The sequence below is a fragment of the Centroberyx affinis genome, unplaced genomic scaffold (assembly GCF_046629955.1).
Source record: "Centroberyx affinis isolate AG114_WGS23_722 - 3 ecotype Tasmania unplaced genomic scaffold, CSIRO-AGI_Caff_v1 ptg003323l_1, whole genome shotgun sequence".
Lineage (NCBI taxonomy): Eukaryota > Metazoa > Chordata > Actinopteri > Beryciformes > Berycidae > Centroberyx > Centroberyx affinis.
In genome coordinates, this window is record NW_027281324.1 from 1 (window position 1) to 11,050 (window position 11,050).

Consider the following 11,050-nt stretch of genomic DNA (forward strand, 5'->3'; position numbering starts at 1 on the left):
CTTATTAAACATTAACTAACCCTTAACTTAGTGACCCTTATTGTAAAGTGTTACCTTACCTTTTCTACTTGATAGAATGTCATCAAATCAACTAACCATTGCAAGGCCTTCGGGTGATTTGGTACATTAGCAATCCAATAGGATTCTCCTGCAGGCTAGTAGGGAGGCAAAGGGAAAGCTATACATCTCAGTTTATTATTGGCTGATCACTATCGGTGGCCATGTTGTCACACCAACCCAGGCGCCGCATTTCTAAAAAATGTGCTTACTGCTGATTTAAGCTGTTGAATGACAGTTGTGTGTTTATTGTAGCAGACCATATCTAGGATATCTTATCCTGTTTTTAATGTGAAGCACCTAAGGCTAGATGAAGGATCTTGCATTGCTGACACCTCACTTTACGAGTTTCTGTCCGGTTGTGTCGCGAGGTTCCGTGTACACCAATGGGTAGACGTTGCTATAATTGTGGCCCAAGGACAATGTAAATGTTACCTTTGCTAGTGTTTGGAAGTCCCCTGTCGGGTTGTTATGAGCGGTTATAATAGCAGTAAGAGGGCCAGATAATGATTTCATATGAAATAACCCCGGGGTTATAGGGTCACCGCTTACCAGGTTTGATGTATGTGAAGCTATTTTAATGATGATTTTCTCTCTGTTGTGTGTTTACAGGATGAGGGCCGTGCTGCTGTTGCTCTTGGTGACTCTGATGGCTGTTAATGTTGCAGCAGCTGGTGGGAAAAACAGGAAAGGTAAGTCTCTCTCTCTCTCTCTCTCTCTCTCTCTCTCGCACTCACTCACTCAGAACATGTAATCAGTCAATAAATCTTTCCCTCGCCCCTCAGAAAAAGCCAAACCCTCCAAGTCCGGGTCAGAGTGCACCGACTGGCGCTATGGCAACTGTGTCCCTAGCAACGGCGACTGTGGAGTGGGGTTTAGAGAGGGGTCATGTGACCAACAAACCAGGAAGATGAAGTGTAAAGTGCCCTGCAACTGGAAGAAAGACTTTGGAGGTGACACACACACACACACACACGTAAACACACACTCGCACAGGGTGACAGTGCTCTAATGGAATTTGATATTACAGTTTGGATGGATGGAGGGATGGATGGATGAAGGGATGGATGTGTAGGTGGAATGAGGGATGTTAAAGTGTGTGTAATGAAATGGAAAGTGCTCTGCAACTGGATGTAGTAGATTCAATTTGCGAGTTTTGCTTATGGTTATTCATTTGAAAGACAATTTCCCATATTGGCTGAATTCCCATTTACAGTTTTTCTTTTTTTATTATCCACAGAATGAGAATATAAGTGGTATTATAATTCAGCATCTCTCTCTCTCCCTCTCTCTGTGTCTCTCTCTCTCCTCTAGCTGACTGTAAGTATCGTTTTGGCAGCTGGGGAGAGTGTGATCCAAGCTCTGGCTCGCGGGCCAGAACAGGGACACTAAAGAAGGCCCTGTATAACGCTGAGTGTCAACAGACCATTTCTGTCTCCAAGCCCTGTTCTGGAAAAACCAAGACTAAGACCAAAGGTTAGAATGGCAGTTCACTTTTTGATTTTGGCCAGGTTCATTTGGATTAGAGTTAGACCTATATATCAGTGGTGCTCAACGTGGGGTCCGGGGACCACCAGGAGTCCTTGATGAGGGTTCCAGGGGGTCCCCATGGCTAACTTACATTTTCCAAGCGGATCAGCCAGTTGCGATGTAACCTTTGTGAGCTGGAGTGTTAAATCTTCAAATCACCCTGTTACACGTAAAAAGGTACTATCTCATGTGGAAAAACTATTATGCCGTTCTAATTTTCATTCCAAGTCCAGAGGGGCAGCAATCCTTATCAATAAGAACATCCCATTCGTTATGTCAAAGGTTGAAACAGACTCTTCAGGCCGTTACATAATCGTAGTAGGCAGACTATACAATACACCAGTCATCCTGGCTAATGTTTATGCGCCGCATTGGGACGACAACTCATTTTTCACATTTTTTTTTGCCCAGCTCCCAAATATGGATACACACTATCTTATTCTCGGAGGGGATATGAATTGTGCACTATCACCTACCCTAGACCGTAGCTCACCCAAAATGGTGACCACATCCAAAGCAGCTCTTGCAATTCAGTTCTTTCTCAACACAAATGGGATATCTGATGCGTGGCGCTTTTAGAATCCTACATCTAAAAGCTATTCCTTCTTCTCACCTGTCCATGGGACATACTCACGCATAGATTTTTTTTTTTTTTTGGGGTAGGAAGCTTCTCTCATTAATGAGTAAGAATATCAGGCAGTAGTCATTTCAAATTAGATTGGAGATAACACATTTGGTTACCGTGTTGCTCTGGTCCTAGGAGAACTGTTGCCCAGTGTCAGAAACGGTTCAGTCTTATTAGCGAAAGAGACAAACAGAAGCTGGCGGCCAACTGCAGGAACAGTTTGGCTGTGGGAGTTGGGGGGGGGGCATCCACCAGCCAGTTCCTGACATCCACAGAGGATGCAGCCGCCTCCACAATCCCCACTCCATGTGTCATGGTGCATAGTGACAGTTCTGTGCTGGATGACAATCATTCAACCACTGCCACATGTGTATATAGTTAGAACAGATGAGGGATTTATATCAAAGTGAAACATAACAGCTACAAAAAGCGTGGGTTAGCTTTTGAATAGGATCTGAATAGGAATAGGATTTGAATAGGATAGATCAACAATCTTTTTCAGATATCTCTTATTTCTCGGAAGTTACATGTTTAACCATTATTTATGCACAGCTAATTCTCCAATGGGCCTCCATGATGACACCAGACCTGGTTTATGGGTCATTTGTAATGCAACTACAAGTCTCTATTGACCTTTTATTAAAAATTGGGTATCATCCAGTCAGTGTCATCCACCTCTGATATGATGGATAACAATGCAGTTTGCTTGTTACATAGTGTGTATTCTTATTCTTTGTATAATTCATATAATTATTATACTTGGTTTCAATGGAAAGTTTAAGTGTCCAATGGTCTAAGTGCGATTTCAGATTTTTTTCGGTTTTCCACTCTGCCAGAAATAAAATTCTGTGGGGTCAAAAAGACGTGTTTGTACATTTCTATTCTGCGTTTGTACAAATGACCATTTACAATTTAGGCATTCAGCTGATGCCTTGCCTTGCCTACCAGCCTTGCCTAGGATTTCCCAGAGAAATTAATTAGAAAGTAACAGTCAGATCCATTAAGTAAATCTCTACCAATGGCTCTGGGCTTAGCATAAATGTATTCAAGTTACCCTGGAACAAACTCAAGAAAGTCGGTGGATGTCAAAAGTAACATTGTATTTCTTGTTCAAATTAAGTGAATGAATGCTGTGAGTAATCTTTGCACCTATGTACGTTATTGTCTTTTTCTAGGAAAAAAGGGAAGAGGGAAGGAGAACTAGACGGGGCACGAGGCAAAGTGGCTCTCCAGGGGGACGCAAGATAGTCTTCAGAGTCAAAGAAGAAAAGAAGAAAGAGGAGTAACAATAATTGTCTGGAACCACTGTTTTGTGGAGACTTTACAGTACATAGCCTGATTTTCCATAGGCACACAAGATTTTTTCCATAGGCACACGCCAGGCTTTGTACAAACACAGAATAAAAAGTCAGGAGGAGATCAAATCTGCATCACAACATAATAAATATCAGTTTTTCTGTTCCTGTGTAAATGCAGCCTTAGGGTTAGCCTCACGAGCCACGCCAGACCTCAGTAGTAATTCACGACCAATCAGTGTGCAGTATGTACTGTATATCAGGTATCAGTATGGAAATCATTCCCTGTTATAAGTGTAAAAAAATAAATAAAGTTATGTTTACTTACTGAGGTTGCAAGCCAACAGCATGGAGCTCTTGCCTATCTTCTGGTGTAGACATTTGCCATGTCAGTTGACAGTTCTTGACGTCTTTGTCGTCTCCTTCTTGCCCGCCTTATTCCTGTCCTCCTATCAGACAGGAAGTCAGTACACGTGGGACACCGGGAGCAGTGGGGTATACTGCCGTAATTGAGTGCGTTCATAATCCAGCAGCAGAATACCTAGGACAAGAATTCATGTCTAATTTACATGTTACGCACCCCAATGGAACACCGACAGCAACATATCTAGACAATAGCTACATGGCTGTCTCGTGAGCTCTATGGGGGAAAAAACCCATCCTAAAAAGTCAAGAGAAAAAGAAATGTACATGGACTTTGAATCTTTCTTTGGTACATTTGGTCATTGAATTGGGCAGCGCTTACTGGATTCAGATTTAGTGGTGGGAAGGCAGATTCTTAGAACTATCTATCGGTCATGAATTGAGTAGGGAGCGTATCTATGTTCCCAGGGTCCTATGTTCCCAGGGTCCTATGTTCCCCAGTTCTACATATGTGCTCTCCCAGGGTCCTATGTTCCCAGGGTCCTATGTTTAACCCTAACCCTAACCCTAACTAACCATATTAAGCGAATACAGAGCTGGGGAACAACATTTTCAGGTTCCCATTATGTGCTATATAGAGCTGGGGAACATAGGACCCTGGTAACATAGGACCTTGGGAACATAGGACTCTGGTAACTCAGGACCTTGGGAACATAGGATCCTGGGATGGCACATATGTAGAACTGGGGATCATAGGACCCTGGGAACATAGGAATGACACCGTCCATAACCACACTAACCGGTTTGAAATTTTGAATCAGTTCTGTTGGCAAATTGATTTGACTCGTTCATTTTACCGATGAAATCATTGGTCAATCTGTTTTCCTGTTGGCTGGTTTTCATCAGTGATTCAGATTGGGCAGGTCGGGCCGCTGGGAGTGTTCTCTGTACAACCAAACACAAACTCAGCCAGAACATCATTATCCGGAACCCTGCACCCTGTAACAAGTGCACCCAGTGTCTCCCATTATGAGCAACTTTAAAGATCTGGTCTGGCTTGTAAGGCTTGCCTTAGAGTCCTGCACACCAACATGCAGCATAGGACCATCTCTGTTTGTCTGTGTTGGGCTGGATAAACGCAGAAACTGTAAATCAGAGTACATCAGAAAGACAGATTAGTAGATAGCTATCTTTTCAAAGCTGGTGTAACATGGAGAAATGGATGTGGGTCATAAGGGGTTATGAGTTTGAGTTTGTGTGCCTAAAACGACTTCAAGAAAAAATCCACCCTAAAACACTGTTAAAAAACAACTATTGGAGTTGTACCTTGCATTTCTGGGCCCATTTTGTTTGGTGGTGCATTTTTCATGCGAAACATAGACAACATGACGTCACATAGAGATATTTCCAGCTCAGCTACAATGGAGTTTGATAGCAGAACATTTCTTAGCTATCTAAAACATCAATGGTAAACGTCAGGTTTTGGTGTCAGTCCCTCAGAATCAAAGAGTGAGGGCTTCTTTCTAGAGCTGCCATTTTGCACCAAGAGATGTTCAACAATCATACAGGGAGAAATCCATCGAAGAGGAGAGAGACCAATTTCTCTACCAATTATAGCCTCAATAGACCAGAATGCAATGCAGCTACAAGACATGTTGTGTTTTGAGTAAAGGTCTCGGTCGCCATCATAGACACATCCCAGTGTTCACAGTTCATGCAACTAGTTGGCTGAAAACAACAAGTTCACGCCCCTTCTCTTTGGGTTATCAAAAGGCATTCTGGGAAATGTAAGAAATCACTAACTGAAGTAAAAAATAAATGACAACACTTCATCACAAAATAACTCCTGGAATGCATTGATCACAGATTGATGATATCTAACAGTGGAAGAGGATCTCGGGGTGGATTTTTCCTTCAAGACAGTAAGCGAAGCCAAGAACTGTTCACATTACCACTTACATTTACAAATAGACTAGATGTGCTGTAACTCCCTTTATTATCCATGTGTTTAAAGACCCAGTTGGCAGACAGTTGGTCTTATTTTGTTTTATATATGATTTGTTTTCATAATTAGTCAGGAAAGAGAGACTTGAGGCAATTCCCTAACCAGTAGCCATTAAAATACATTTTTGTGATGTTTTATTAATGCAAATTTGATATATCTTTAATGAAACCTGACAGTGTTGCGTTTGCTGTACTTGATGTAGTTTCTACCCTACATAACTCTTGTACTATTTACTATTTTTAGTGTTGATATGAGTCTTATGTCATTTTTGCCTTGATAGGAGCCGGTATCTCATGACCGCAAAAATCACCTGATTTAATGAAAATACATCATTACCCTCTGAAGTGTCACTTTCTTTTTGAAAAGATGTCTTAACACAGGCCTCCTTTTTCACCTCTCATGTGTTTTTTTTTAGATTTTAAAGGTACATCCACAGATACAATGGAAGCATATAGCTGTGATGGAACAGCACAAAAGGGCAGAATCGGCCATATTAAGAAATAAATGAATAAATGCATTAAGCTAATAAATAGAAAAATAAATAGGTAACACTTTACAATAAGGGTCGCTAAGTTAAGGGTTAATTAATGCTTAATAAGCATTAACTAACCCTTAACTAACAGTTAATGTGTAATTTACTAATGGTGTTCATGTTAACTAAGGTATTAATTTATACTTTATTTAATAGTTTATAAAGATGACTATTAAATAATGTATAAATTAATACCTTAGTTAACATGAACACCATTAGTAAATGATACCAGACACATTAGTTAACTGTTAATTAAGGGTTAGTTAATGCTTATTAAACATTAACTAACCCTTAACTTAGTGACCCTTATTGTAAAGTGTTACCAATAAATATATAAAACAATATGCTGAGAAATCTGTCAATAAATGATAAAAGTGAACATAATTCAATAAATAAAGTAAAACAATGCATAATCAAGAAAGAATAAATAATACATTTCCTTATCAATTCATTTGCTTATTCATTTGTTGCCAGCCAAGTAAAGCAAATCAAGCAATGCACCATGACAATGACCAACCAATAGTATGTTAAACACCACCCGCATGCATTTGATTGACATAGCCTCATTATCATAGTGGGGAGCAATGCAGAAATAAATAAATGGGGAAATAAATGACTAGATTATTTTTCTTGTTAATGCTTCAGCATGCTGCTTGGATTCATATTCAACACCCTAGAGCAGTGGTTCCCAACGTGGGGTCCGGGGACCAGCAGGGGTCCTTGAGGGGGTTCCAGGGGGTCCCCAGCAAATTGATGAATTGTTAAACTTCAGCATTATTTCATTTATAAGAAGTTAACACAATTAGAGAATGTAGAAGAATGACTGATCATAGTTTCACTGTTATCTCTCTACCTACAATACAGATAGTCATGGAATTCTGGACAAACTTGTATCTAACAATAAAAATATTCTCAGATTTGGGTTTGAGAGACAAAATCTCATCAAATGGGGGTCCATGGCTCTAATTTAGCATTTATTAAATTTTTGTCTTTATTAACAGATTTATTTATTTCTTGATTTATTTCTAATTATGGCCCCCTAATTGAGACACAGAAGATTCACTCTATTTGTTTTTTAAATTCTGGTGTTGGTGTGGTCACGACTTAGAACATAAGAGTGAAATCCAGAAGTGTCTCCTAAACAGCAGTGACCACCATCCAGAGAAAGCTGGACTCACCAACGATGGCTGTTCACCACCTCCACCCCACCACACACTAAGAAGAAGACATTTAGTGTACTGATGCCACCTTACAGGATTTCTGGGTATTGTCAGAAGTCATCAAAATTCAACCAGTTACAGTACATCTTGCTGCCAATTAGGGCCAAAGTTGCCTAATGCAGTTTTAACCTCAATGATGAAAAAGGTGCAAGTCAGCAGTTTGAGGTACAAACTCCTATAAAGGCACAAAGACAGTGGGGCCACATAGAAGATCTGGGGCCAGATTCACCAATGTGTTCTTAAGATAGATCTTAAGAAATGACATAAGAGGGAATTTTAGGAAGTTCTTAAGAAGGCTCTTAAGTGCAATTCCTCAATATTTTCTTAGTAACAGTCTCATTTCTTACGAATTTCTTTAATTTTCCTACTTAAGAACTTCTCAAAATAGGGCCTGAATTAATTCTGGTTAATAAACTTTAGGGTTACTGCCATTGAGGCTAGGAGACGAGGCTAGGAGGCTAGGAGACAAGGCTAGGAGGCAACCCAAAGTGCTTCCATCTACAAAGCAATTGGGGAAAAACCTATTTAGGGCAACTAGAGCAAAGATTTAAATTGGTTGCTGTTGGTAACTGTAAAATTTGCTATCTTATTTCCAACAGACATGAGACAGAGGCCTACCTGGCCCTACACCAAATAAAGCTTTACAATAAATGTTCATCTTAATGTTAGGTGTAGGGGAACCTATGAAGACTTTGAACTATAACCTACTTGTCTAAAATGTGTTTAAATATATGATATTAGAGGCTTACCTTTTCACTGTAGGAATTTGAAGACAGGTGAAGGGCTGTCTTAAAGTTAAGAAAAAAACAAATTTGACAACTTTAATTTCAAAAATACAATTTATTCCTAAGTTTTTTCTTAGGAAGAAACATAAGAAGAAAGTTAAGAAAATATATAAGAACTGTTTTTGAGAATAGCATTTTTTTTCTTAAGACTAAGGTAAAAAAAAAAAAGGCACTTGAGAAGATTTTCTTTCTTAAGAGGGTTTTGTGAATCTGGTCCCTGGTTTTCTGTGGTTTTAGCTGAAGGTGGGTGGGTCAATAAGTGAGGAATGAAGTGCCATGTTATCGCTACGATTTGATTTTTAGGGTTAACTCATATTAGGAAAATGTTTTATATTGTTAAAAAAAGGAAACCTAGCATTACTAGGTTTCTGCAGGACACTGAATTGCACACATTCATTCGAAACAGAATGCTATTCCTTTTAGCTAGTGTACTGTGCTACTTTTGCTGATAAAATAGCTTAGAATGATATTATTGCATGACAAGTTTATTACAAAAGCACAAATGAGCTGTTTTTTGGTTGAAGCGGACACACACACACACACACACACACACACCTAGTCTGTGTCATTTTGTCTTTGATGTGTGTTGGAGGAAAGAGCCTTTATCAATAAATAAAAAGCTCCCTGCAGCAGTGATTCATATCTGGCATCTTCATTTCATCCGCTGATTCACATTTGGTTGAAGTTCAACAAATGTATTTTATCCTGATGTTTTTGATATGTGTAGAACTTTGTATTGTGTTCTTTTCTTTTAAATTTTGTATGATGAGTAAACAGCCAAGTCACTTAGTTCATTCCAGTGATAAAAGATAAAGGTTTCTTTTTTATTGATGTTTTTTTTTATCCTCTTTCTACATGTTTTGTTGAAAGTTATTTTCTCCTTACATTTTTAGAGTTGACATTCATTTTTGGTGATATTTTTGACATTAACTCTTTTTGTTGTGTTTTTTTCTTAAACAGAGAATTGTATTATTTGCTTATTTTTCCCTGCTCTCCATAGTTTGTATAACATCATCATATTAAGTTTATACTACTAAATAGAGATAAATGTTAGAAGAAAAAAGTATGTAATAATATGTCCTAGTCCATTGTGTTCAAAGTCAGTTTAGCCATAGAATACTCCAGCATGTCACAGTGCTGTAATAAATGATAATAAAACAACATTATTCATATAGAACTTTTCTAAAACAGAGTTTTAAAAGTGGTTCACAGTAAATAAAAGAATGCAAGGTAAAGTAATAAAATGAAAAAACACAATCAAATCAATTATCATAAACTTTGATACAACATGACACAATAAGATAAAGCAACATAAGGGGAATAAAAGGGGAATAAATAAATTAGAGCAGTGATTCTCAACGTTTTTCATATCAAGGACCCATAATTTAGTCCACATTAGAGCCACGGACCCCCATTTGATGAGATTTTGTCTCTCAGACCCAAATCTGAGAATATTTTTATTGTTATATATGATTTTGTCCAGAATTCCGTGTCTATCTGTATTGTAGGTAGAGAGATAACAGAGAAACTATGATCAAAACAGTCATTCTTCTACATTCTCTAATTGTGTTAACTTCTTATAAATGAAATAATGCTGAAGTTTAACAATTCAGCAATTTGCTGGGGACCCCCTGGAACCCCCTCAAGGACCCCTCATTGAGAACCACTGATTTAGAGGGCCTGCAGCAATCACTAAAAATTAACAGAAAAATCCGTCTATAAAAATCGCTTTTAAAGTGATGCTGAACTTAATACTTTGGGTTGTGTAGCTTCCTGGCCATGATATAACCCCAAAATTGCCGATTCTCTGTTATCTGTTTGGTACTCCGTGAGACGAGATTGGAGAATTGTGTTTTTTTCTCTCTCCATTCACTGCCATTGTATGGAGAAACAGCTCTCAAAATCACACTTCCAGCACATAAACAAACATGAACAAAGCAGATTCTACCAATATATAAACTAGGAATAACTGCCTCACGGTTGTATGCCTCCACCAATAAACTTTGTTTTATCATTGCAAGGACAGTCTTTATTTATTGAACATATATAATTAATGTGATTATTAGGTCAACTTAAAGGATTTTGGTGTCATCACTTCATCATTTTATCCTATTAAACATTTGTGTGGAATTTTGTCATAATTAGCATATGAATTATTGAGTTATGGCCAAAAACGTTTTTTGTGAGGTCACAGTGACCTTGACCTTTGACCTTGACCACCAAATTCTAATCAGTTCATCCTTGAGTCCAAGTGGATGTTTGTGCCAGATGTAATGAAATTCCCTCCAGGCGTTCCGAGATATTGCGTTCATGAGAATGGGACGGACGGATGGACGGACGGACGGACAACCCAAAAACATAATGCATAAAAACTAATGAATCACTGAATTGTGGTTAAGTGAATCGCTGTCTTTATGTTTATTAAACCTCTCAGTTTGAACAAGTGTCACCGAAATCCAGTCAGAGGAAACTTATGCTGATGGAATGAAGAAAATAGTTTATCAATAATTGTAAAAAGTCTAAAAAAGTAAGACTTGTCTTTGTTCGTAACTTTCAGCGACCTTTGTATTTAAAGAGTAACTGAACCCCAAACCCAAATCTGTGGTGAAGCCTGCTATTGGCTGGTCTTTGTGCCGGG

At 38.6% G+C, this 11,050-nt stretch overlaps 1 protein-coding gene across 1 annotated transcript; it reads left to right on the top strand.

The window, feature by feature from the left end:
- The first annotated feature begins 670 nt into the window (after window positions 1–670).
- LOC139660492 (midkine-B-like) lies at window positions 671–4,450 on the top strand. Its single transcript, XM_071538651.1, has 4 exons — window positions 671–749; window positions 843–1,010; window positions 1,372–1,533; window positions 3,388–4,450. The coding sequence occupies exons 1-4, from the start codon at window positions 671–673 to the stop codon at window positions 3,414–3,416; spliced, it is 438 nt and encodes a 145-aa protein (XP_071394752.1). The 3' UTR covers window positions 3,417–4,450.
- Window positions 4,451–11,050: the final 6,600 nt, after the last annotated feature.

Bases quoted from the DNA above. Each gene is read 5' to 3' on its own strand.
- LOC139660492 (XM_071538651.1), top strand. From the start codon at position 671: ATGAGGGCCGTGCTGCTGTTGCTCTTGGTGACTCTGATGGCTGTTAAT. The intron at 1,011-1,371 runs GTGACACACACA...TCTCTCCTCTAG, and splicing joins CTGGAAGAAAGACTTTGGAG to CTGACTGTAAGTATCGTTTT. The intron at 1,534-3,387 runs GTTAGAATGGCA...GTCTTTTTCTAG, and splicing joins AACCAAGACTAAGACCAAAG to GAAAAAAGGGAAGAGGGAAG.